At 34.7% G+C, this 26,684-nt stretch overlaps 1 protein-coding gene across 1 annotated transcript in view; it reads left to right on the forward strand.

The window, feature by feature from the left end:
* Nucleotides 1-18,146: 18,146 nt before the first annotated feature.
* MOS4 (modifier of snc1,4) overlaps nt 18,147-26,684 on the forward strand; it is a 43,708-nt gene continuing 35,170 nt past the window's right edge. Inside the window, exons 1-2 of the mRNA XM_089804490.1 lie at nt 18,147-18,616; nt 20,351-20,526. Of these exons, the coding sequence (XP_089660616.1) occupies nt 18,380-18,616; nt 20,351-20,526 (413 nt within the window). The 5' untranslated portion in view covers nt 18,147-18,379. The remainder of the gene's footprint in view (nt 18,617-20,350; nt 20,527-26,684) is intronic.

Below are 26,684 nucleotides of genomic sequence, written 5' to 3' on the forward strand. Positions count from 1 at the left end.
TTCTCAATGTTGGATTCAACCAAGATATTGACCATGTTGAATGGATTTCAATTATTGCACCCATATAAAAACATAATAGTTTCATTCATGTATGCATTGACTTCTGAGATCTTAATAAATCTTTCCCTAAGGATGATCATCTACTCACAAGCATTGGCATGATATTGGACATTGCAAGAGGCTACGAAATGTGCTCTCTAATGGACGGGTTATTAGGTTGCAATCAAATCAAAATAGATCCTAAAGATCAAGAAAATAATGTTTTCATTTGTACATAGGTAACCTTTTGTTGGAACATCATGCCATTTGGACTTAACAATGTTGGAGCTACATACCAAAGAGCTATGTCCACTATCTTTCACGAAATGATGCATAAATCCATGGAAGATTGTGTGGATGATTCCCTGGAAAGTTCTAAGAAAATAAATGCTCATCTTGAAGATTTAGTTTTAATCTTGGATTAGATGGAACGATTCAAGCTTGGATTAAATCCAAATAAATGTTCTTTTGGTGTCACCCAAGGAAAACTACTTGGATACATCATTTTAGCAAGAGGAATTAAGGTAGATCCTGAAAAAGGTTCAAGCTATAATGTACGTGCCACCTCCCAAAAATATCAGCCAAACAAGAAGTCTTCAAGGACGTCTCCAATCTATTAGGAGGCTCATATATCAACTTGTTTATAGAGCATAACCATTTAACAAAAACTTGCACGAATGAGCTACATGTGTATAGAACAAGGTCTCTAGAAAGAACCTAAATTAGATTAAAGCATACTTGATTATTCATCCTATTCTAATGCCTTCTATACAAAGAAAATCCCTCATATTATACATCTCGACTATAGATACATTCCCAGGGGCATTTCTAGCACAATAAGATGAGACACAGAAATAAAAGGGCCACATGCTACATTAGAAAAACTTGTAGCTTATGAAATAAACTATAATAATATTGAGAGATCTTGTCTTGTAGTGGTGTTTTCATCCTAGAAACTCAGACACTATATGCTAACTCATACTGTACAACTTGTCCCTAAGATTGATCCACTAAAATATCTCTTATGAAGATCCACCCTTACTGGTCAATTGTCGAAATGGAAGATGATTCTTTCTAAATTTCACATTTAGTACATTAATTTCTAGGCAATCAAAGGACAAGCCATTGTTGATCAACTGGTAAACTTTCCTCTTCAAGACAATGCACTAATCCAAACTAACTTCCCCAACTCTTCTATCATATACATGACTGAGCGCATATGGAAAATGTTCTTTGATAGTTCATATATACAAAATGGTGCTTGTGTTGGAGTACTCTCGATCACTCCTCAGGTATATACTATACCAAAATATTACAAACTACTATTTGTTTGCACAAACAATATAGATGAATATGAGGCTCTCACTAATGAAATCAATGTAGACATTAAATGTAGGATTACTAAGCTACATGTCTTTAGAGATTCTCACCTTGTTATCAATCAAACCAAAAATGACAATTAGAGTAAGGATGAAAAATTGGTACATTATTAAAAGATGATTGATGATCTTAGTACTTACTTTGCCTTTATCACATTCTAATAAATTCCTAAAGTTGAGAACATAGTGATTGATGTTATGGCTATATTGGCTTCCATCCTTCAATTACATGAACATGAATCAATATATGAATTCCTCATGGAAGAACTGTGTTATCCTACATATGACTCCCCTGACATCCATGTTATCTACACTATTACTGGTCGCAGTTCCTCTTTCTATGCTAATATCTACTCCTACCTTTGTAATCAAATAATCCTTGATGACCTTACTCACAATGAGAAAATACAACTTATCTACAATTCCTCTTGCTACACCCTCATCTCTGGTGACTTTTTTAGGAGGGGTTATGACATAATGCTTCTTAGGTGCTTAGAGAGAGGAATCTAAACATGTGTTAGTTGAAGACCATGAGGGAGTACATGTGGGTCTCACTCTAATAGTCTTGTGCTAGCTTAAAAACTACTTAGGCTTGGTTAACAATAGCCTACTATGAAGACATTTGCTATTATATTTGTTAAATCTTGTAAGAAGTGCTAGATACATGGTAACTTAATCCACACTCCAGTAAGAGACCTCATTCCTTCTATCTCACATTGGCCTTTTTAGGAGTGGGCTTTTGATCTAGTAGGAAAAATATATCCTAAATCATTACGGGAGCATGAATTCATCATCATTACTACATAACACTTTACTAAATAGGTTGAGGCTCTACCACTTTCAGTTGTAAAAGAAAAACAACTACCATTGATCATCCTCTATTATATCGTCTATAGTAATGGTGTGCTATCCTCCATAGTTTTTGATAGTGGATGAAAAATTAAGAGTACAGATCTAAAATAATTGTATAAAAAGTTCAAGATCAAACAACACTAGTCTTCCATTTACTATTCTCAAGGAAAGAGACAAGTGGAAGCTTTCAATAAAACTCTTCTCAAAATCTGATACAAAACTATTGAAACATCTGGTAGGGATTGACATCTACAAATCATTCCTACATTGTGGGCTTGCAAAATGAGCATTCATACACCTATGAGATCTACTCCTTTCACCTTTATCTATGGGGTTGGTTTCTTCTTGCCTATTGGATTTGATATGATATACCTTCACTTTGAGTTTCCCTGAGAGAACTTATCATAGATGTGGACTATCACATTTCTTGCATGCAAGCAGTAGAACTATTGGATGAACAAAGACAAGATTCTTTTGATCACATAAGAGTCCACCATAAATGGATGTCTAAGAGCTAGAATAATAAAGGGCACCATTGAGATTTTGAGGTTGGTGATTTGGTCTTGAGAGAAAATCCTAATAATCAACAAAGTTGACAACAGAAGGGAAAATTTGAACCGAATTCATTGGGTCCTTATATCGTCACTATAGCTTTTGGATTCAATACATATCAGCTCTTAATGCTCAAGGGAGACTGGCTCCCCAAACCTATCAATATCGTCCATTTGAAGAAGTTCTGTGCTTGAGGTCTCTCATCATTCCAAGCTTTTGTACATAACTTATGATCCTGAAAAGAAAAAAAAGAAAAAAAAAGAAAGAAATCAAATATGATCTTGAAAAAATCATAAAAATCAAGAAAATTTCCTAAAAATGATCATCTTAATGAAAAACTAGCAATAGGAACTTTGATGTATCAGCAAATAAATCAAAATATCAAACAAATTATAAAAAGTCCAAAAAAAATTCTCAAGTGGTGAAAATTTGGAAACATGCGCTACTTGAGACCTATGTGCTTCTATCTATCAACTCGTGGCTTTGGCCTTGAACCAATTGAATTCCATCACACTTGTCTCCTTAGTTTCAAATTGGTCTTTGTCTAGGCCTAGGGGCCATGAACTATGCCATCTTTGGTCTCTAGGAAGCATTGGTGTATCTAAGCACCACCCCAAATAGTTTTTCTCAACACTTCCCATCTTGACATTAAGTGTTTCTCAACACTTATCAGATAATTTATCTTGAGACAACACTTTATCAATAGTCTAGAATTGTGTGATATATCTCACTTGTGAACATAAGTCCTAGAGAGTTAGTGATCATCTTTTTCACACAACATTTAAGATAGAATGACTGAGACATGCTTCATTTTTTATTTTTTTGTGGTGATTGTTATTAATGATTTTTGTTGATGCTCCTTCCTTAGTTTCACTAGAATGTCATTTAACTAGAAGACTAGGGGCGCATGTCATACTTTCTTTGGCTTTTACATGCGTGTGTAGTTTTGATGATCCTACGCATCTTGTAGTGCCTCTCCCATTTGATTTCTACAAGTCATCTTGATGGATGCTACCTTGATGATATTGCTTTGTGAGTGATCATGATTGGGACCTGTGAGTGGTCTACACCCTTGGGGTGTTTTGTTTATGTTATTGTATCAATAAGATTAATTTATGCTTATGCCTGATTCATGAGATTGCGATGTATTTGGTGGTTTTATTAAGGTTTGTGCGAGTAGTTACCTGGATTGATGTGGCATCACGATGTTGTGTCGTGATTACCCTGAGATGTGAATAGTGGTTGCACTATGTATTATTTGTATCGCTACACTGAACTAGGTTCCTACAGCAGTGTTTACTCATGTGTTTGACCATGTTGAATTATGTATTTACTGTACCTCAATTGTTGTTAACTAGTGATGATCTCCATTATTTTAAATGCTTAGAATAATTGAAAATGATCTATCCATATTAGATTTATGAAAATATGTGTTACAGATATTTACCTTGTTCATTTCAGTAATTTATACAAAATAGGATATTTAAATGAAATTTACTAGATGCTTCAATTATAGGATTTTACGTACTTGTCACTTTGGCTATGATATATTGTGCATCTACACTTGATTGTGTTAGTTTAGTGTGCATGACTTATATCCCTAGTAGTGACACATGTAGTTAGTGATCAAACCTTTCATGTTGAGCCAATATCATCCATGTATGGGCGATTTATCTTTTAATTATTATTTTAACCCTTCGTTAATTAGTAAATCTGTATTTGTAATGCATTATGTTAGTAGAGCTGTGAGTGTGTATATGCATTTAGGATTCTGCAATGGTCATGGAAAAGATTAAATTAAATGATGTTTAATGGGTTAGAGGGATTTTAACTATTGGGTTTAGTCTTTATTTTATTGTCAAATAAATTGTCGTAGTTGAATTCTAATTTAATTGGAATCACCCATTCTAATTTGGGTTAAGGGAGCCAATTTCCTTGTTAGAGGACTTAGGCCTTGTTAGATGCCTCGACCTTGTTAGAAGTTGTTATATCCAAATAAAAAATGTATGCAAGAAGAGCTCACTACCCAAACATGCAATATACAATGTAGTTTCTTGATATAAAGAGATAGATACAAAAACCTCTTTCACTATTGCTGACATCTTCAGTATCTGATATCTCCTTTTCTACTCATCACAATATTCACATTCCTCTGATCATATACCAAAATTCACATGACATACAATTTTCATAGTCTTCCTAAGAAGCACACTTAACTTCATATTTTATACCTTTACAAATTACAAAATATTGTTCAATTGGCCTTCAAGCTTTCACACACTTTACAAAATACAAAATTAGATCTTGCTAATTAACATCTGGGATGTAGTTCCTAGTTAATCAAGTAATTGTGTTTTAAACAAAATAATTTCTTGATCCGTAATTATCTATTTCTTATCATCCTCTATTCTACTTGTTCTCTATTGTCACTGGTAAAATTGTTATATCTCTTTTTGTACTGACTTCATTTTGCAAAACTGCATATATTGGCTAAAAAGTGAGTTCATTCTCACTTCTCTCTTCTCTATTTCAAGGTTTTGGAGGAAATTCCTCAAAACCCTCTTGTGAGAATTTTGAGTTTTTCTTATTGTGAGAGTTTCGCTTGATGGATCGTCCTGAGATCAGTCTCATTGGATTCGTATCAAGATTTCTCCACTATGTCAATGATTTTATCTAATTTAGCATCCCCATTATATCCCCATTATTTTACAATGATAATTCTTGTTTTGCCCTTTTGGTTGTGAGGTAGGGCTTTTTGGTTTTAATGATTTTACTCTGTTTTAACTTTCAATTCTTGTTGCCAAATGTTAGGGACTAGAGAACTAGTGCTCCCCTCTAATTTTATGCATTCCTATCACCAGGTTGGATGGGGGTGAGCATTTCTATTTTGTAAGAAATTAGAAGTGCAATTTTAGGTGTTGTTATGCTGCCAGCTTTTATGTGGTTTCTTGGAAGTCAATTTTTATTTGATATTCCTTAGTTTAAGAATTTGGTATAACTCTGATACCATGTAAGAATTTTCCTTAGAGAAAAATTCACCCAAGATCGTATAACTCGAACACAAGCACAACTGTAGACCAAAAAGGAGTATGATCAATATATCAGAGTATGTCCTCATACATTGCTCTGTATTGTATGTGATGATTGTACACACTAGGAGGGCCTGTATATAAAGGCCTCTTAGGAAGCACCTAAAATGTCTCTAGAAAGAACTAGGAGGGAAGATAAGCATGACAACTAAGCACATGTCTTATCCATCAATCTAGATGATAGGATAAGAATGATGAGGTGTATCTCAAGTGGAGATGTTGTAGACACCATGTGCTTAATTAGTGTGCTAATTCCTATGTTGTAGACACCATGTACATAAAAGAGGTGTGAACTTCTATGTTGTCAACACAACAACTCACAAGAGTGCACATACTCCTAGGTGACTAATATATAAATATTAAAATAATGCATTAACCTAAGTAAACTTAAGTAAGTGTAGATAGTGAATTAATTATTTACACCACCCCCCCCCCCCCCACAATGTATGATTTGGCACTTAATGCGATAGCCACATGCCAATTTAGGGCCTATTTCTGAAAGCAATATTTCTATCCATAGAACCTATAATCTGATTGCAGATCTAGAAAGTAAACAAAAAAAATGCAATTTCAAAAAAAAGGAACCTGATTATGTGTCAAGATGAGCCTGTACTAAGCATTTAAAGTGGCACAAATTGAGATTTGTGAGTTGCAGAAAAATTCAAGAATAGAGAGCTCAAACCACTTGCACCAATGTGTAGATCACAAAATTCTACCCCAAAAGAAAAAAAAATGCTCGCAAAAAGGAGTCCGTATGAGGGGATATCGTTGTTTGAAAATCACCTTTGTTGTTATTTTTCTTGAATCACTGCCGCACCTCCAAAAATCAAATGGCTCTAGATTTTGCCTTAGATGTCTGATTTGGATGAAACAAAATCTGATTTGGGGGTTTTTACACCTTCTGAATGTGATGCAAATATCTGATTTACACCAGCGAGCACCAATTTTTACCTACAAAAAATCTCTCCTATGGCCTGATGGCCAAAAAAAATTGGAAAATAATGCAAATCCAAATTTTTTTGCAAAGATACAGATGAAAAAAATGCAGATCTGAAAATTAAATGTACAGATTTGAAATGATCACACCCAAACTTGTAAATCGGGGCCTCCGGGTGTCGATTTGCAAAAAAATTTGCCTCACGATCGACTTTGGCCTGGGGTAGGCAACCTCATAGCTGATTTTCACTGAATTAGCATTCCGAACATAATGGTGAGGTCAAATCTGGCTCTACACACTCCCAATTTTTACAATACTCCGAATTCGGGCTGAGGTGATGAAGCAAGAAGATGGTCTCGAATGACTATGTGAAGAGAGATTCTTCAAGAGCTCTGATACCATGTAAGAATTTGCCTTAGGAAAAAATTAACCCAAGAACTAAGAACTCAAACACAAGCACAACTGTAGACTAGAAAGGAGTATGATCAAAATATCAATGTATTTGATTCAATATGCATTAAAGTACACTAGGAGTGCCTTTATATATAAAGGCCTCTGAGATGCATCTAGAATGCCTAAGAATCAGCTACATGATAAGTCATACAACCAAGCACATGTCCACCAGATATGGGTTATCCTCCATTAAGCACGAAAGTAAGTGTGATGATGAGAGGATAAGCCTACAAGGGTGTAACACACAAATCAGTGTTGTAGACAACATGTGCTAAAAAGGGAGTACAGACAATTGTGTTGTCAACATGACAACTCAATGAATGATGCAAACTCCAGTGTTGTAGACACTGTGTGCTAAATTAGAGTTGCATACTTCTATGTTGTCAACATGACAACCAAAAAAGGGTACACAAACTCCTAAGTGTCTCACAAAATAAATAATTAAATATTGCAAAATAATAAAATAAAGCATTAACCTAAGTAAACTTAAGTAAGTGTAAATAGTAAATATGTATTTACACCAACACTTACTTTGGGCCTATTTTCTCAATGGGTTTTTGTTTCCCTTGAATTCCAAGATTTTTTTTACTTTTGGGTGTTTATGACATTGTCTTATTTTGCGTGCCAACTAGTTTTTTGCTCGTTTCTATGTTTGGCTTATTTAAAGTTCAGATCCTATAGCCCTTGTCTTAATGGTAAGGATCATGGAATCATAACAGTTATAGGACATTCTGGGGAATTTTAATTCCAGATCCAAACTCATGTTTGCATAGTGGTTTGTGGATTTGTGTCTTTTCCCGTATTCATCAAATTTTGAAATTAAACCCATTTAGTGAATTTTATTGGACTCTTGGTCTTGTGAACCTATCCTTGAGTTGGGATTTTAGTTTCATCTCTTTCTGAGAAGTTTAAATTTTGGGCCTTTTTATTCTTGCATCATTTTGTGTGCCACCCAAATTTTGTTAGGATTTTGGCACTGTCTCCTTAGGTTATGGAAATGGATTGTATTCCATGTTTCCTTGTATATTATGTTTTTAATTTGTGGACATCGAGATTGTGTTGAATCTATACTCCCACATTTAGGCTAATTGAGTGAGTTCATGATACTTGGTAATTTATTGCATTATTGGGATTCATGTAGAATCCATACTCATGGATTATTGAATTATTAGGATTATTGGGAATGGTTATAGGACATTCTAGGGTATTTTAATTCCTGATCTGAACTAATGTTTCTATAGTAGAGTTTGTGAACTCGTGTCTTTTCTCGTATTCATCAAATTTTGAATTTGAGCCTATTTAGTGAATTTTATTGGACTCTTGGTCTTGAGAACCTATCCTTGAGTTGGGATTTTAGTTTCATCTCTTTATGAGAAGTTTGGATTTTGGACCTTTTATTCTTGCATCATTTTGTGTGCCACCAAGATTTTGTTAGGATTTTGGTATTGTCTCCTTGGATTGTGGAAATGGATTGTATTCCATGCTTCCTTGTATGTTATGCTTTTACTTTGTGTACATTGGGATTCTTGTTGAATTCATACTCTCGGATTTAGGCCGATTGAGTGAGTTCATGATACTTGGCAATTTATTGCATTATTGGGATTCATGTAAATCCATACTCTTAGATATGGGTTAGTTGAGTGATATTGTTATACTTGTTTCATTTTGTTGCATTTCTCATATCCAACACTTGCTTGGTATTATGTGATTACATTCGTGAAGTTGGTTGTGCCCACACATGAGTATGTGTGTGTGCATATGAGTGGATCTTGTGAGACCCAAACTCTTGGATATAGGTTGGTTGAGGGATTGTTCATTTGGGGGTTGTGCATTGCCTTTGGGCACTCATCATGTGATGAGCACATGTATGTAGGGTAGGCAGTAGAGTGGCTTCTCTTGTTACCCCAGACTAGGGTTGACAAGGTATCGTAAAGAGGTTTTAAATAAGTGATAACTGAATTAACTAAAGGGTACTAAAACTTAAATAAGATAAGGGCACACATGAACTTTCTTTGATGCATCAGTGCAAGGATGTGTAGTTTCTATGCATTCTGTAGTCTTCTACAAAAGTTGTTGTGAGGATACGGTGTGATGATTTCTTGAGGGATTTGTTCCACACCGCATTCAGCTTGGGCTTTTCAATGCCAAGTGACTTACACTCTACTTGAGTACCTACATAGTTATCCTTAGTGGGTCTGATGAGTGACCTAATGTACTACATTGTATTCATGATCATATAGATGTTGGTATTGTACTTGATTGGTGTGAGTGTTAGCCATGGGTGATTGTTTTTTGTGATTGTGGTAATGTCATTATCTCCGTGAGCATGGTTAGTGTGGACCTATGGGTACCACATGGTTGGGAGGCATAAATACCCATATGACTGCTGGGGACTAGTGTACAAAGATGGTCTACTTCCAGATTGAGGTCGGTACTAGATATTCACTTGGTACTTCAATGTATCTAGAGTATGTTCTCTTGTGATTTATGTTTTACAATGGATGAACTGATATCATGTTAGTGGATGTTTATTATGTTACTTTATGCATTCCTTTATCATGATGTTATATCATAATGCTTATTTAAGGCTTCTTACCACTGCTTTGGATTAGTGATGATATTGTTAGATTAACATGTTAGAGGTTTCTTATTTCATGTGATGTTAATGGATAGTTTATTGGTAAGAACGATCTCATGAGACAACTCCAACTATCTTGTTGGAAATTTGAGATTCATGCTTAGGGGTATGGTAAGGGCCCTTGATGTCTCATAATGTTGTTATGGTAGGGAGGAAATAAGCGCAATTGATTGGATTTGGTTTCATCATATGCTTGTCCTTTCATTCTTGAAATGTTGCTTGTGTCCATGTATTTGTGTGGATCTTGTTTTCCTTAATTGTAATGTTATTTATCATGGTTTAAAGTAGCATGTTGTTTATGTGAGCTATCTAGGTCTTCTCTATCCATTTGATGCTCTCAAATATTCATTCCTCAAGTTTGGTGGTTTCAATACTCCCTAGTGTGGAGGTTATTACCTTATTTGCATCTTATTTTATCCTTTTAACCTTTTTGTTGTTCATGGATGACACTAGGAGGACATCTCGTACAATACTAGTAAAGTATCACCCTTAGTTGGAGGAAGTATCATATGATACTAGTGAAGTATCACACCACAGTTTTATGAAGTATCGTATGATACTGGTGAATTATCACACCATAGTAATGAGAAGTATCACACAACTTCTTTAGGAGGTTTGGTCGTATATAACATATATAATTTACTCTTCTTCCTCTTTTTTCTTATACTTCAAATATATTTTATATATACAACGATTCATTTGAGGTAGGTTTCAACTCTATAGGAGTTGAGATAAACATTCTAGGATTTTAAAGTATTTAGGATTTCAAACTTAGTCTTATTTCAGTAGTTCAGGATTCAAACTTACCCTAATTTCAGGGTGACTATTCATGAATATGTTCATGCTCTCTGTATATGATTTATGAACTTGTATGGTTTAATCATTTAGGAATTGTGTCTAGGATGTAAAATGAACATCATAATCTTGTTAGTATGTTAATGGAATGAACCTTGTATGCTTACCTTGTGTAGATGGAAATGAGTGTGCTAGTAAGTGATGAACACTTGGGGATGTTTGGTTTACTAGTTAGTTATGTCTTCTGTCGAAATCTCTTTTATGTTTTTTGTTACATGTTTCTATGATTTATCTAAAAATAAATAAATCTTTGTTTATCCTTGTTTTCGATAAGTGTCTCCTCTTGGTTGGAATGCCACATATACCTCGACCTAATCATTTGGACACTTGGGTGATTTGGAGCTTTGTCCTTGATTCTCACATTGTGTTTTTTCCACAAGACCATGCTTATGGCCATCTTGATATCCATGTCTTGATGCAAGCATGATATTGTTATATTAACTTGGAATCTAACAATGAGTCATCTTGACCTCTATGACTTTAATGCTTATGTTAGGTTCCTACACTATATCTAATATATATCATATTCATATCTTTATAGTTGTTCTCACATTAGTGGGAGTTGTATGATCTTAAAATGTTCCTAATAAGGCTCAATGATAAAAATAAAGACTTACTTAATGACCCTTGCAAATTGCACTTTTCATTTTCATCCTAGCTTGCATTTTTAGGCTTTGCATTTTGCATTAAGTAAAGAGAGAGTCTTCTTGATCATTATTGGATATATTTTTTGGTCATTTTTAGTTAGTTGTGCTCAATCATCTTAGCATAATTCTTTTTCTCTTGGTCATGTCCACATCATCCCTTTTCTCTTTCGCTTATTCTTGTTCTCATATCTCATCTATCCAAATGCTAAGCTTTCAAATCATTTTCAACTATCTTGGACTTCTACAAAAGTTGTACCCTTGCCTATTCTCTACATCTTGGATTCATTTTTAGGATCAAAATCAAAATTCAAATTCATATAGCTAATCAAAATCATGATTTAAAATTTGTTTCTTATTTGCCCAGTTCGTTGACCCTTTCAAGGCAAATCTTTTACATCTTTTGAGGAAAATATCATCCAAAGAAACTTCTTATGGATAGGAGTGAAGGAGAAAACCAAAATTGGTCTTGTTTACTGGGATACAGTTTCGAAACCAAAATCCTTGGGAGCTTTGGGAATTAGAGAGCTAACTGACCTCAATAAGTCTCTTCTCTCTAAAATTGGATGATGCCTTGCTTTGGAAAATGGGAATAGGGGAGAAATTATGAAAGTTAGGTATTTCCATCACTCCTCCTTTCCATATCTTTTGTTTGATAGTGACCTCCATTTGGGATAATTTTTTTTGGAACAATATTGTTAGGAATAGGAATTCACCAAGGCAAGGACTTAGGTGGTTGGTGAATAAAGGAGAAAAAATTAGATTTTGGGAATATAATTGGTTGGGAGGTAAATCTTGTCATTAGAAAGTTCTACCATATTATGAGTATAATGAAAGACCTCTTTGGGTCCCTAATCAGTGATTATATTTCCCCATGTTGTCAATGAAAATACTTTTTTGTAAATTGACTATTAACCCCATAAGATGCAGATTTGGTGAAAGAGCTTTAGAATCATGTTAAAGGATTCAAAATTCTTGTCTTCCCTAATAATGATAGACTTTTTTGGGATGCAATCTAATTTGGTGACTTTAATATTCATTCCTCTTACCTCCTTCTGGTTAATACGGGTGAGGTTTCTCCTTGTTAGAGAATTCATAGTTAATCTCTAAGACCAACTTTTTTGGGTGGGCTATCATGCATGATAAATTCTTGACTATGAATAATTTTAAGAGGGGGTTCCAACTCCCTAGTTGGTGTGTTTTATGTAAAAGATTAGAGGAGGAAATCAACCACCTTTTTATGCATTTCCCCTTTTATTTGAAGGTTTGGGTTGTTATAGTAGTTACCCAATTTTGGTCTATTAAACTATAAGCCTCTTTTTTAGCATTTTAAATCTATATGCTAGACCATGTTATGCACTCAATCATTTTTGCATTATTATTTAATCATTGATCCTTGATAAAATCATCATTTAATTATCTATTTGATTTTATCCTATGGTTTGACCACCTAAGTTTTATTTAATTAGAAGGACATACCCCCTTTTAATTAAATAACAATCCCCTTATCTTATGTGTGCACATAAAAAGGCATTTCCCTAATTTAAAAACAAAAAAAAAAAAAATATTTGTCTACAAATTGAATGTACACTTTCCAAGTTGAGTGGAATCTCTTTTGCCTCTTTACCCCCACCACTCATATTTTGCCTCTTAATCTCATTCATCCCCTTTGCCTCTTGAGAATCTCTTGCACATGGATCAACTAAAAAAAAAATGTCCTTCGTTGCTTTTGCCTCTTAATCTCTAACCATCTAAATATCTTTAAAAGGAGGCTTTCTTCTCACTCTCTTTATCTTTTGAGTTCATGCCAATGTTATGTTGTTGCTTTGATTCTTGATTTATTGAGCACTTGAGCACTCACTTGCATTTTTTTTTTGATTGGTAAACGATCAAAGCCTAGATTAATTATTGTTATTTGTTGTAATTAATTTTTTAAATGTATTAAGCAAATTTGAACCCAAGACCTCTCACATGAGAGGCTCACAAGTTATAGTTGTGTTGTAGGCTCTTGCCTAAACTTGCACTATTTCATCTTAGATTAGTGTTTCATTTTTAATGCATTTATCTTAGCTCACATATCTTAATTAGGTGGATTTTAATCTTCATCTTGATAAAATTAGTTTATTTTATTTGTACTTGCATCACATATTAGCTTAATCTTGCATTTTTCATCGTAGCTAGCTTGTATTGAATTCTCATTTGAAGTTATTGGATACTAGCATTCTTGCTCTTACTCCTTGAATCTTCCATTCTATGTTGCACCTTGTAAGGGTCTCCATCTTTGGGTTCATTCGAGAGCCACAATCACATCATTTGATACTTGCACGTCATATATAGGAATCTATAAGCCACCTCTTGGGTCTCCTAATCCATGGCATCACTTAAGAATAATGTTTTATAGAAGTGTGCTCACTTTTTTAGCATACAATTATTCTTAGTAAGTTAAATGCTTTTTTGGTGTTTAGTAAAGATTTACATTTGTTCGAATTTAGTTGGTCCTTTCCATCTATACATCTGCTTATTCATGTACTATGAAAAATGATCCCTCTCCTTATTTGCTAAAATATATGGAAAGAGAGAAACAACCATATATTCAAAGGTGTTAAGAACCTAGTGAAGTTGGTTTCTTCCATTGATGTGAATATGTTGTAGAAGAACATCTTTGTCTCTAACTGTAAGAGGTCATCTACTCCCCCTTCCCAACAAATTTATCAAGTGGCTACTAATTGGAACCTCCTAGAGCCCTCTTACATGTTTGATAATTCTAAGATTTTGGCTAGAGCTAACATTAGATGGATCCTCCTCCATCAAGTGGCTCAAATTTAATTTTGATGGAGTTGTCAAATTTATTGTTTTTGTTGTTAGTGGTTTTGGTGTTATGGTGCGTGATCATAGTGGTAATCTTATTATGACTTTTATTTGGAACTTCAATTTTAATTCTAGTAATGTGGTAGAGGTCTTATCCCTTTTTTGGTTGTCCAATTTATTGTTTTTGTTGTTGGTGGTTTTGGTGTTATGGTGTGTGATCATAGTGGTAATATTATTATGATTTTTATTTGGAACTTTAGTCCTAATTCTAGTAATTTGGCAAAGGTCTTATCCCTTTTTTGGGGCCTTAAGCTAATTGCCTCCGCAGGAAGGAATACAATCATTGCAGAAGGAGATTCTAAGTTAATTATTGAAGCTATAAATTAGAGATTGACCATCGAATGATCAATATTAAGTGTGCTTAATGATATTTGGCCTATCCTTGCTCAACTTGAGGAGTCAATTACCGAACATACCTACAAAAAGGAATAAGGTTGCTGATAGCAAGCTAGATTGGACTTTGGAGTGAAAGGTGTTAAGTGCTGGAAACAAATGGCCTACCTCCCTCCAGACATTCAAACTCTCATTAAGAGTGAATTTTTGACATCTTGATGATTGTTATAAAAGTTAATTATTTTTATTGGACCCATTGGGTGACCATACTTTTGGTGGGGCTTATTAGTAATTTAAATTTTGAGTGGCCAAACCCTTACCTAGATTTTTGGAAAATAATTTTATTTATTTTTCTCATTATGTATTGGTTACATAGAGGATTTGGTGTGATGCCATTAGATACTCTCACATCTATAACATTAACTATGGTTATTATGATCTTTCACTCCTCGTAAGGCATAATTGCCAAAAAGATTTGAACTATTTTTATTTATTTAAGAGGTCATTTGGCTTTGTACCATGGCAATGTGAACATTTGTAGCCCTACTCTAAGTAAAATTATGGTGTTAAGATTTATTTATTCAACTTTCCTGCTATTTTCCTAATTGTTATTCACCATTTATGGGAGTTAAGAGGCGGAAGCTATTGTTATAAACTCCATAGTTTCTGGAGTTTTTTCCCTGATGTCATGCTGAAGGGTTTGAAGAACACTATGTCTGACTAGGAGATGGGAGGGGATATGGTCTAAATTGAACCTAACAAAATTGAGGATTAATGATGTAAGGATTTGTGTGCTTGGATGACAATTACAAAAGTTGGGATTCTGGCTTTCATAGAGGCCTTGAAGGGATACGATGAGGCATACTCCATGTATCTAGTTAACACTTGCAATGAGAGAAAGGTCACCATTAATAGGATAACTTTTGAAATCAATGAAGATGCCATTACTCAAGTATCTAGACTTTAATCTAAGGGAATAAAGTGGGAAAAGGTTACTTAGGTGTTGGATGAGACCAACCTTAATATATTCTTCAAGGCCAAGGAAGCTCCTATTAGATTATGTGATGGTTTTGCCAGCAACAACTTCTCGATCCCTAGAACATGTCTTGTTTCTTGATCATCAAGTATCACACTTTGTAGGGGAATTTTGGGAAAGTTATTATTATCACTCCCCTTTGTTGAATCATTTATGGTATCATGATTTAGTTTCTATTCTATTTTTTCTTCTCCATGACCTTGAAGGCTTGGTCATGGAGGTTCAAGAAAGAATGCAAGAAGGAATTTTTTTTTTGTCATCCTCCATCAAGACTTGATCCTTTGCCTTTACAATTTCCATCATACACTTTTCCGCCCCTGCAATATTATCCTCTTGTGAGCTCCAGTGGCTAATATCACTCCTATTGCTAATCATATTAAGAATTCGACTAACCTTACCCCCCAAGTTCCATGATCAAGTGTGGATTTAGGAGGTGGATACATATGCTCTCACAGGATTGCCTCTAACCCTAGAAAGAAATAAATGGTTGATAGAACCTTCAATGTGGATGAGGAGGATTTGAGTTCAAAATCCAAAGAAAGTGAGAAAATTAAGGGGAATAAATCAAGGAAAAAAGGAAAGTTGTTAGGAATAATTATGCAGAAGAAGAGGAAGAGCTTTCAGAGTCAGATAGTGGTAAAGATTCCTCAAAAGATGATGTTATTGTTAGCAATAAGGAGACAACTCATCTTTCAACTAGCTTTAAAATAGATATTGTGGACCTTATTGTTAAAGATGGAGTTGAGAACCTTAAAGATACATCCCCCATGACTACAATCTCCCCCCTTGCCCGAACGACCAAGGATACTTCTAGTTACTGCCACCATGATCCCCCCCACAAAGACAAGATAATTCTTGAGGATCTTTCTAACCCTCATTTTGTGTAGGGTGAGCCTATTGGGAAAACCACTTTTAAATACTAGGATTACAACCCTTTGGCAGAAGACTTGAAGTGCCTTGGAAAGAAAGTTGATAAATTGAATAGTACAGTCTTTGAATTGGATGAGAGTTTTAGCAACCTCACTAAATTTTTAGTGAAGGTGATGCACTCTACAACTACCACAACTTCTCCAACAAGAGAATGACAAAGGTACATGCAAAGGAGATGATAGCATCTCCAAGAGACTTTACAGGTTTCTGGCTGATGATTGGCTACGAGTGCTATTGTCTTAACCACTATCACCAAAATATATTTTTCTTAATTCCTATTTTATTATGTTTGATCATATTACCCTACATGGAATCAAAAATTTCTTATGATATGATTACTATACACTTAATAACAGTAGAGTTCTAAGCCTTTTAAGTAATAAGATGTGTTAGAGTAGGGTTGTCGTTGCACCAAAAGACCAATCTATCAATGCCCAATACAACCACTCAACTTATAGTATAGGAGACGGTTAAGCCCTTGTCACAAATCCCAAGGGGAGCACTGAACATTTTTCCAACAAGATGATCTATGAAACTATTCAGTTATACTTTATTTTCATGGTTAATAACTTATTAAACTTGTTGTTTATGGTTAATAAGGTAAGGTTTTTGATTTTGAAAAATGGTATAGACTAATGTGTTGGTTATTGTTTTTGCTATTGATCTCCCAGTAGAGGTTCTACCTCTTGTTGTATTGTTGGGTTAGCCCATCAATTTTAGTTTTTTTAATATAAAAAATAACAATTCAAGACCTAACAAAATATCCAAACATTGAAATAAACATCACTCCAAATGACATACATATAATAATAAATCACAATTCAAAACTTTCACTCTCCTCCAAAAATAACATTTTTACATCCACCTTATTGTTTTCTTGCACCCCTCATCCTGATGATCGATCACAGAGTGTGATTCAAAATATTGATACAAAAAAACCAAACACAATTGATCCCAAAAACTGCATCTCTAAATTATGGATTGTGGAAATCTCCTCTGATTAATTTTATATACTTTATAATCCCTTAAAAAAAGCTTCAACAAAATATATATGATAATTAAATTTTTTTTTTTTTCTCCTATTTGTTAGTTTGGTATTGAAAACAAAATATTTCTTCCTAATACTACAAGTTCCAATATTTTACATTCAAAATAACTACAAACAATTGAAAACCTCTCAAATTATGAAACATATTATGGTGCATTCTCATATGTACCTTCAACTTACTCCCCACAATAAGCTCCTATTTGGTAATGTTGAACACAACAGATAACATGTAGGGGGTAATTTTGTTTGTTGGTAATCTGTTGGTTCTTGGCCAATTAGTCTATTGTAAGGACAGATCCCTTATTTTGGCTGCTTTTTAGTTAAAAAACAAATAACATGCAACTCTTAGTATTCATTTGAATTAATGAAAATAAGGTGTCTTTGAACTTATAAAATCTATCCATATAAATAAATAATTTACTTCGAAAAGTAAATAAATTACATTCAAACAATTAAATACAACAAAACAACTATCTCTAAATAAATCCAAAACAGCATAGTGTCTTCAGAAACTTAAGCAATGCAACGCGTTTTTCTGTTTAGTTTGTCTGCAGCCGTTTCTTGATGGAAAAATATTTTTCCCTCCCTAGATAAAGATAAACGATTTAAGCGGATGGAAAGCCAGGCAGCTTGCGCCTTTCGAAATATATCTTTCATTTCTTGTTTTTAAAAGCCTCTGATAAATCCCTGCAATTGTTTTCATTTGCGTGGATTTTGTGCAAATCGATGGGAAGCAAGCAAGTTTTAATGCTGGAAGCTGCACCAGACAATGTACGCTCAAAGTGGAGGGGTGGCATTTCAGACGAACTAATAGATGCCCTACCTTACATCGACCACGACTATGCAGACCCCAACGTTAAAGCTGAGGTGGACAGAATGGTCGAAGAAGAAATGCGCCGAAGCACTAAGAAGCCTGCTGACTTTCTAGCTGAGCTGCCGCCCGCTCCTAAGCTTAATTTCGAGGTTAGCGTTTATCTGTTCATGCATTCGTATGGCACCCTGCTTTTTTTTTGACATTTTTTTTGCTTTATGCCCATGAACGGTTAAATTGCCTCCAGGATTAGAAACTGCAACCTGTTTACCATAAATTGAATGGCTCTATAGTGGAAGACGTTAGTTATCGTTGATTTGATTTTTTTATTTATATATTTTTCGGATTGCGCTTTAGATATATAGCACTTGCAGGGCGCTAAATTGTGACTTGTGATTACAACTTTTCAGCACAAGTTAAATAGGTTTATACGGATCATCATCATAATGTCTCGATCAGGTTTTTTGCGTCTATAACGTTTTTGAGATTCTGCGTGAACCAAACCCTTGATAAGGCAGGCGTTGCTTAGTAATTTAGATATCTGTTTATTCATATCTAATTTTTTTGTGCTAAATAAAATTGCAATCTGCAACTCGAAATTGTGACCTGCCATTGAGGTTTTGTGCAAACTAAACAGAAGCAAACTGTCGCAATGGGGTTTGAAATTCGGACCTATAATTATGCTCGAGTACGCTGAACCCCAGGGGCAAGGGTTTATGATTTAAGTGACATAGCAAGTTCTGCTGTTAAATTGTTGAATGTTAAATCAACAAGTGAGGTGGAGTTATAGATGACAGTAATCAACTACAAGCAAAATGCAAACTAAAATTGAATTGAATAGTTCCCGAGGATTTGAAACCGTGCCCTTTTGTGAGGTTTTTGGCTTATTCCATTTATATGGTCCTTAGGTCTGTCTTCTTGTTTTATGTTGGTGTGACGTTAAAGTATTCTGGGTGATTTGAAATTTTGACTTGTGAATCTGAAAATATAATTCAAATAATCTCTGGTGTTTGAACCCATAATCTTCCAGGCCACAGAACATAATTCAACTAGTTTTATATGTTTGAATTTTAAACTTATGACATGCCATTTATGATTTAGCCAGACTAAATGTTAATTTAAATGGCTTTGTGAGACAAATCCATGACTTTTCAATGTTTTCATTGATATTTCTACAAACTACAAACTAGACAACACATAGATTCATTGGTTCCTTGGGATTTGAAAGTGTGTTCTTGGCATCAAGCTCTGTCATGAAGTGGTAATAGAGGGTTCGACGAATCAATCACACCATATCTCTAGGTAAAGTTATCTTTTCTCGCGAAGGGTATCTGATCCAATACATATTTAATGGATTGATGGAATGTGTGTGTGATTCTGTGTTCATCATATTTGGTTTCGATCCAATATGATTTCAATAATTTTCCATATTTTACTTAGTCAGATCTGTATGCTGCTATAGCTTATTATATTGTTTTCTGCTTGATTATCTGCTGGTTTAGATCCTGCGATACATTTTAACATCATTTTGAATTGCACTCTGTGATTCATCATCAGGATGAAAATGTTTCATCATAACATTTTTATCCCGATGAATCATGATGAACAATGGAGTGTGATTTGAAATGTTGTCATTGAAAATTCTTGCACAATCTAATCCAAAATATTATCAAACAATTTCAGTATGGATTGTGGAAATCTGATTGCATTAATATTGTTTTCCATTCAGAATTTGTTGATGAACTGACTAGCAGAAAGCTAATGGCATAATCTAATTTGTTGACGAACTGACTAGCAGAAAGCTAATGGCATAATCTAACTGTTGATTTCATCCAATTTTCCTAAGTTGCGAATAAGATTCAAATAATTTTTATGTGAATTCACAGAACTACCCTATGGTGGCAAAGGAGTATGAGCGTGTACGTGCTGGAAAGCCTCCTCATACAATAGACATGTCACGCTATGGTTTAGAGCCACCTCCTCTAAGCAAGCGGAATGATGTGACTGCCTGGAAAAATGCTCTCCACAATGCTCAAAGTCAACTTCAGCACCAAACAATAAGGTACCACCAGGTACATCTCTTCTAATTTGTGAATTATTAAGTGTTGGATGTCTTGAAAATACGCAGTGCACCACATGTTCTCAAGGGTTGCTCAGCAATACAAGGTTGCAATGTTTGAGTATGAATGCCAATCCTAATGTTTTTTAAGAATAAAAATTTGAGGAAGGGTTTCCCTACACATTTTACACTATATTTCTATTTTCACAAGCTCCTACATGCTGACAAGCTCCTCTATGATTTGTGAGGATCCACAGAATCCATTATTTTGCTTAATTTCGGTTCAATTTTTTTTGTAAAATGCATGTTTCCTCTATAGAAAGTTATTGGTCCATAGCCACAAAAAAATGCAATATCTTTTAACCTAGCTTCCTCTTCATTCATAGCCTTAAGCTTATTATTGTTAGGGACTGACTTCAGTTCGCATATTATTGTTAGGGACTTAAGTTCAATTTTTTTGTAAAACATGTGTTTCCCCTATAGCAATTATCTCTGTCCATAGCCACAAAAAAAGTGCAATAACTTTTAAACTAGCTTCCTCTTTATTCACAGCCTCAAGCATATTATTGTTAGGGACTAACTTCAGTGTCTTTTAGGGGAAGAGGGGGCAGATTACCAACTTTTCCAGTGACTTGTCTTGCCTGTTTTGAATCCTCCATCTTCCTGCTCACGTTCAATGAACTTTGCTTCTTGTGGATAAGCTGTCTTTCTCGACTATGAGAGCATCTAACTTAGGAGGGATGGGTAGAATGTTAAAATCTTTAGTAATTATTTGTCTTCCACCATTAATTGCCCTAGGCTTTGTTTTCATAACCTCTGTAACCATCTAGGATTCAATATGACCCCAGTTCATCAATTAGTGGAGGGACATGAATGCAAATAAAACTTGAAAAAAGATTAAGAACATAAAAAATCAATTCAAAACCAAGTTACACTAGAAAGACATTATAAAACCTGAGCAAAAACTGCCCACAAGAGGAAATCCACTAAACTTCTTGGAGCAGCGAAGAACACGAGGAGTGAATCACCATCAAGAGGGAGAGCTGTAATTGGGCAGCAATGGAGAAGAGACTGTAAACTTCCTAAAGGACCTCAGAGTTCTCAACTCCATTCTCCTCTAGGTTCTGTTCTGTGCACTAGTTTATGGGTTAATATCAACATTACTCGGGGATGCATTTCTTAGACAAAACTAGGTGTTCTAGAAATGATAATGTTCCCAAAATTTAGCCTCTTTTCAGAAGCAGCGTTGAAAATGTGGGGACTCATTAGAGAGAGAAAGGGGATGGCTGAGGACATCTCAGCCCTTTCCTAGAGCTCATCCCCATAGTTCAGCTAGTCCTAAATGGGTTAAAAGCCTAATTTCTATCATTCCTTTGTCATTTTGACCTTCTCTAAAACAATTAGCAAGTTAGTAATGACAAAAGCAAGCTGCAGGGTTCGAAGGAGAGGAAAAAAGGAGGAAACAACGATGTTTGAAGGGGCATTTGGAGCAGTTAAAGCATTGAGACCAATCTAGGTAAATTTTGTAAAGTTCTGCTAATTCTTTGTTCTTTGAATCAGACTTTTAGTTCAGTTTTGTATGGCTGAGAATGGTCTTCTAAATAATATGAATATTCAGATTGTTTGAAGAAGTTATCACTTATCTTCAATGCAGGTCCAATCCTCTATATAAGATCTTGAATGAATAAGAATATCTTTGCTTTATAATTCGCAGGAAGTAGAATACTTAGAAGAGCAGGCTGCTGTGTGTTTGTGTGTCTTCTAAACTGCATTCACAACCTAAATATGTACCCTTTCTAGAGGGTATGCCCCTCAAGGGACATAACCCTTGGCACTTAACAAATTGTTATTATTCCTAAGTCGGCGATCTAGCAGATGTAGTTTAGTTATGACTAATTGATTCAATCAAGCACCAAACAAGGCATCATTTAGAAATTGCCAGCACCTCTAGGAGCAATATATATTTATTTAAATGCCAATCATTAGGGATATATATACATAAGAGAAGGTACGGTCTGTACCATCAGACCTGTAGGTTTATCTAGGTTATATTCTTAACACTCCCTCTTAACCTGATAATCCTACAGAGAGATATCATATCTAGCAACACCAATACAGATGTTTAAGCAAGAATTAATACTCTATATCTGTCTGTCCCTTCTTAGTATGTGGTATCATAGAACACATGATACAAAGTCATATTACTAAACCTGTGATATGACAAATCACTGCCACTAGTGATAAGACACATGTTGTGACTCATAGAAACTGGTATTTCTATATCACAATGAGATCTTGAGTTTAAGATTTACCAGGATACAGGGTAAACCCGGAGGATACTAAGATTCTTCCTTTATCCAATTTGTGATCCTTGAACATAGCAATGTCAACATCACAATATGATCTAAAACTCATCTGGATCTTATAGTAAAATCTACTGTTTAGCACATTATCTAAGAGATCGTCATTTCTCATAATGCCTTTTACACAAGTATTCATTATTTCAGAGATCATCACCTCTTTAAATAATGATTACACATGGTGGAGCCCATGACAGTCAATAGCCTGACAAAAATAAAATTATTTTATAAATAATCAAAAGAGTACAAATGGATTACAACTCAACCATACCAAGTCTCCTCTTGAAATGTTCCATCTTTACTCTAGATAGAGATTTGGTGAGTATGTCTGCTGTCTGATTTGCAGTGCAAATGTATTCCAATTTTACAGAATTCCTATCTACCATATCTCTTACATAATGGTAAGGAATTTCAATATGCTTGGACCTGTCATGGAAAATTGGATTCATTGAGAGCTTGATGGAACTCTGATTATCACAATGAATAATCGTAGGATTCATGGCTTGCCCAAATAATCCCACAAGTAACTTCCTTAGCCATACTGCTTCTCGGGAAGCCATCCCTGCTGCAATGTATTCGGCTTCTGTAGAGCTCTGAGCTACTGAAGACTGCTTTCTCCATATCCATGATATCATAGCTGATCCTAAACTGAAACAACATCTTGAAGTGCTTTGCCTGTTTTTAACACTTCCACCCCAAACTGAATCGGTGAATCCATGCAATCTAAAGCAACTTTCTCATATTTGAGTCCATAATTAAGAGTGCCTTGTAAGTATCTCATAATGTGTTTAACAACGACCAGGTGAATCTCCTTCGGTTCACACATAAACTGACTTAAGGCATTAACAACATAGCAAATATCAGGTAAGGGACCCAATCATCTGTCTGTAGAGAGTAGAATCTATGGGAGGTGATTTTGCAGTTGCTTCTTTAAGTTTATGTAAATTAGTCTCCATTGGAGAAGACATAGAATTGCAATTCCACATTCTAGATCTCTTCAAGATATCTGATGTGTACTTTCCTTGATTAAGTATGATACTGTTAGAATTTTGTCGTACTTCTAATCCTAGGAAGTAATGGAGAAGCCCCAAGTCTTTCATCTCGAATTCTCTAGTTAGATCTTTCTTGCACTGATCTATAAGATGATCATCACTTGTGATTAATAAATCATCAACATACAATATCAGAATTACCATATCATCTTTATCTTTTTTATAATATAAGTTTGGATCGGCTTCATTCTTGAAGAATCCTAAGCCAGTGAGATATTTATCAATCCTTTCATACTAGGCCTTGGGAGCCTGTTTAAGCCCATAGAGAGCTTTCTTGAGCCTGCAAACAAATGCGTTAGGATCATGGGTTTCAAATCCTTCCAGTTGCTCTAGATAGACTTCTTTTGAAATCTTTCCATTTAGGAATGCTGTTTTTACATCCATCTAATGTACCTTCCATCCCTTTGATGCGGCAATTGCTAAGACTGCTCATACGGAGGTATATCTGGCAACAGGAGCAAAGGTTTCTTCATAATCAATCCCTTCTTTCTGAGAAAATCCTTTGGCTACAATTCTAGCTTTATATTTCTCAATACTACCGTCAACAGTATGCTTTATTTTAAATATCCACTTGGAAGAAACAACTTTCCTTTAGGTCTTGGAACAATTTCCCAAACATCATTTTTCATAATTGATTGATATTCTTCTGTCATAGCTTCTTTCCAGGCTGAATGTTTAATAGCATCAGAAGGATTGGTTGGCTCCGTTTTGGATAAATCACTCATATTTGTTGTATAACCAGAGAATCGTTTAGGTCTTTTACTTTCTCTGACTGTTCCTGAAGGTGCAACAAAGTTTGGAGTTGCTTCAACTGTTTTTATGTCCCAAAGTGGTCTTTTCTTTGAATTTTCTTCAAGGTTCATATTTTGAATTTCATCTTCGATCTCTTCAAAGTTCTCCCTTTGGGATTTGTATTCACTATTTCTTTTAGAACTTGATAAAGGAGAAGGTTCATTAGAACTTATGGCTCTATTGAATGCAAGAGCTTTCTCAAAGATTACATTTCTGCTAAGTTCAATAGTTTTTTGTCCAGGTATGAAAATTCTATATGCTTTAGAAGTTTCACTATACCCTACAAAGATACCTTTCCTCCCAGAGGGTTCTAACTTGGTTCTCTTTTCTTTTGAAACATTAATATATTCAGGACATCCAAAAATTCTAAGATGACTTATATTGGGTTTTACTTTAGTAAATACTTCTTCAGGGGTTTTATCTTTAAGATAACAGTGAGGGCTTTTGTTTTGAATATATACAACAGTACAAGAGGCTCTTGCCCAAAGATAGTATTCTAGATTTTGGTTAAAAATCATAGCCCTAGCAGCTTCTATAATTGTCCTATTCTTTCTTTCTGCTACCCCCGTTTTGTTTTGGGTTATAAGGAACAATGTACTCCCTCTTGATCCTTGATTCTTTATAAAACTTTTAAAACAAGTCTGAGGTATATTCTCCTCCGTTATCTGTTCTAAGGGTTTTAATTTTATGTCCTGAAAAATTTTCAGTTAATGCTTTGAATTCTTTAAATCTTTGTAGGATTTCTTCTGATTAGGTCCACATAAATTTGAAAGAATTAATTTTAGTACATTATTTGTTTTCCTAGTACTATCATGAAAGGGACTTCTGGTGCTTTTACCGAGAGCACACCCCTTGCAAATACTAGGGTGATCTTTATTTAATTTGGGTAATCCAGTAACCATTTTCTCCATAGTTGATAAAGTTTTAAAATTTAGATGCCCTAATCTTCTGTGCCATATTTCATTTGAATCCTTAGCTTCGTGAACTAGGGCTTGAATGGATCGAGTAGATTCTGTATTCAATTCATACAAATATCCCTTTCTTTGACCAATTAATTTTGCTTTCTTGATGGAAGAGTTCTTAGCCCAAGTTAATACTTTGCCATCCGCTAATGCAACATTGTGTCCATCATCTTCAAGTGCTGTTATTGAGATTAGGTTTCTTTTAATCCCTGGTACATAGAGTACACCTTTAAGAAGAAGAGTATTTCCTGATTTTAATTTCAAAGTACAATTTCCAATTCCTTCAACGGAGTGTGCAGAGTTATCACCAATGGTAACTTCACTGTTCACTTTCTTTGATAAAGAATCTAGAGTTTCTTTGTATCCCGTTCTATGTCTAGAAGATCCACTATCAATTACCCATGCTTTGTTTGAAATTTCATTTGATAGAGAGGAATACAAAACACGGTTCTCATGATCATAAGTATCTTCTTCTCTAATGACATTTGTACAATTTGCTTGTTGTGTGGAATTTTTAGGACAATTAGATCTATAGTGTCCAAATTTTTCACATTTGAAACACTTTATTTTAGATAGATCTTTCTTGGGCTTTCCATTCTTTTTATTTCGCTTTTTCTTCTTGAAATGCTTCTTCTTGCCTTTATAGGAGTTTGCATTAAGAAGGTGAAGCTCTTCATCTTCTACTTTTGGTTTCCCTCCTTTCTTTAGTTTTCTAGATTCCTCTTGAAGGCAATCATTCCTGAGTCTGTTAAAGTGCGGAAGCTGATCTTTGGCACTTATTCCTTGTGTGAATGTTTCCCATGAATTTGGCAATCCATCTATAGCCATAAGTGCTAATTCTGTGTCATTAATGATGGTTCCTATGCTTGATAGTTCATTTTTGATGCCGACAACTCTTAGGAAATAAGAGTTTATCAATTCTCGTTTCTTTATCTGAATGTGATTCAGTTGCCTTTTTAATGCAAGAACCCTAGTTGCATTGTTTACTTCATATG

The sequence above is a fragment of the Cupressus sempervirens genome, chromosome 10 (genome assembly GCF_028749045.1).
Source record: "Cupressus sempervirens isolate cs-2001-9-10 chromosome 10, ASM2874904v1, whole genome shotgun sequence".
Classification (NCBI taxonomy): Eukaryota; Viridiplantae; Streptophyta; class Pinopsida; order Cupressales; family Cupressaceae; genus Cupressus; species Cupressus sempervirens.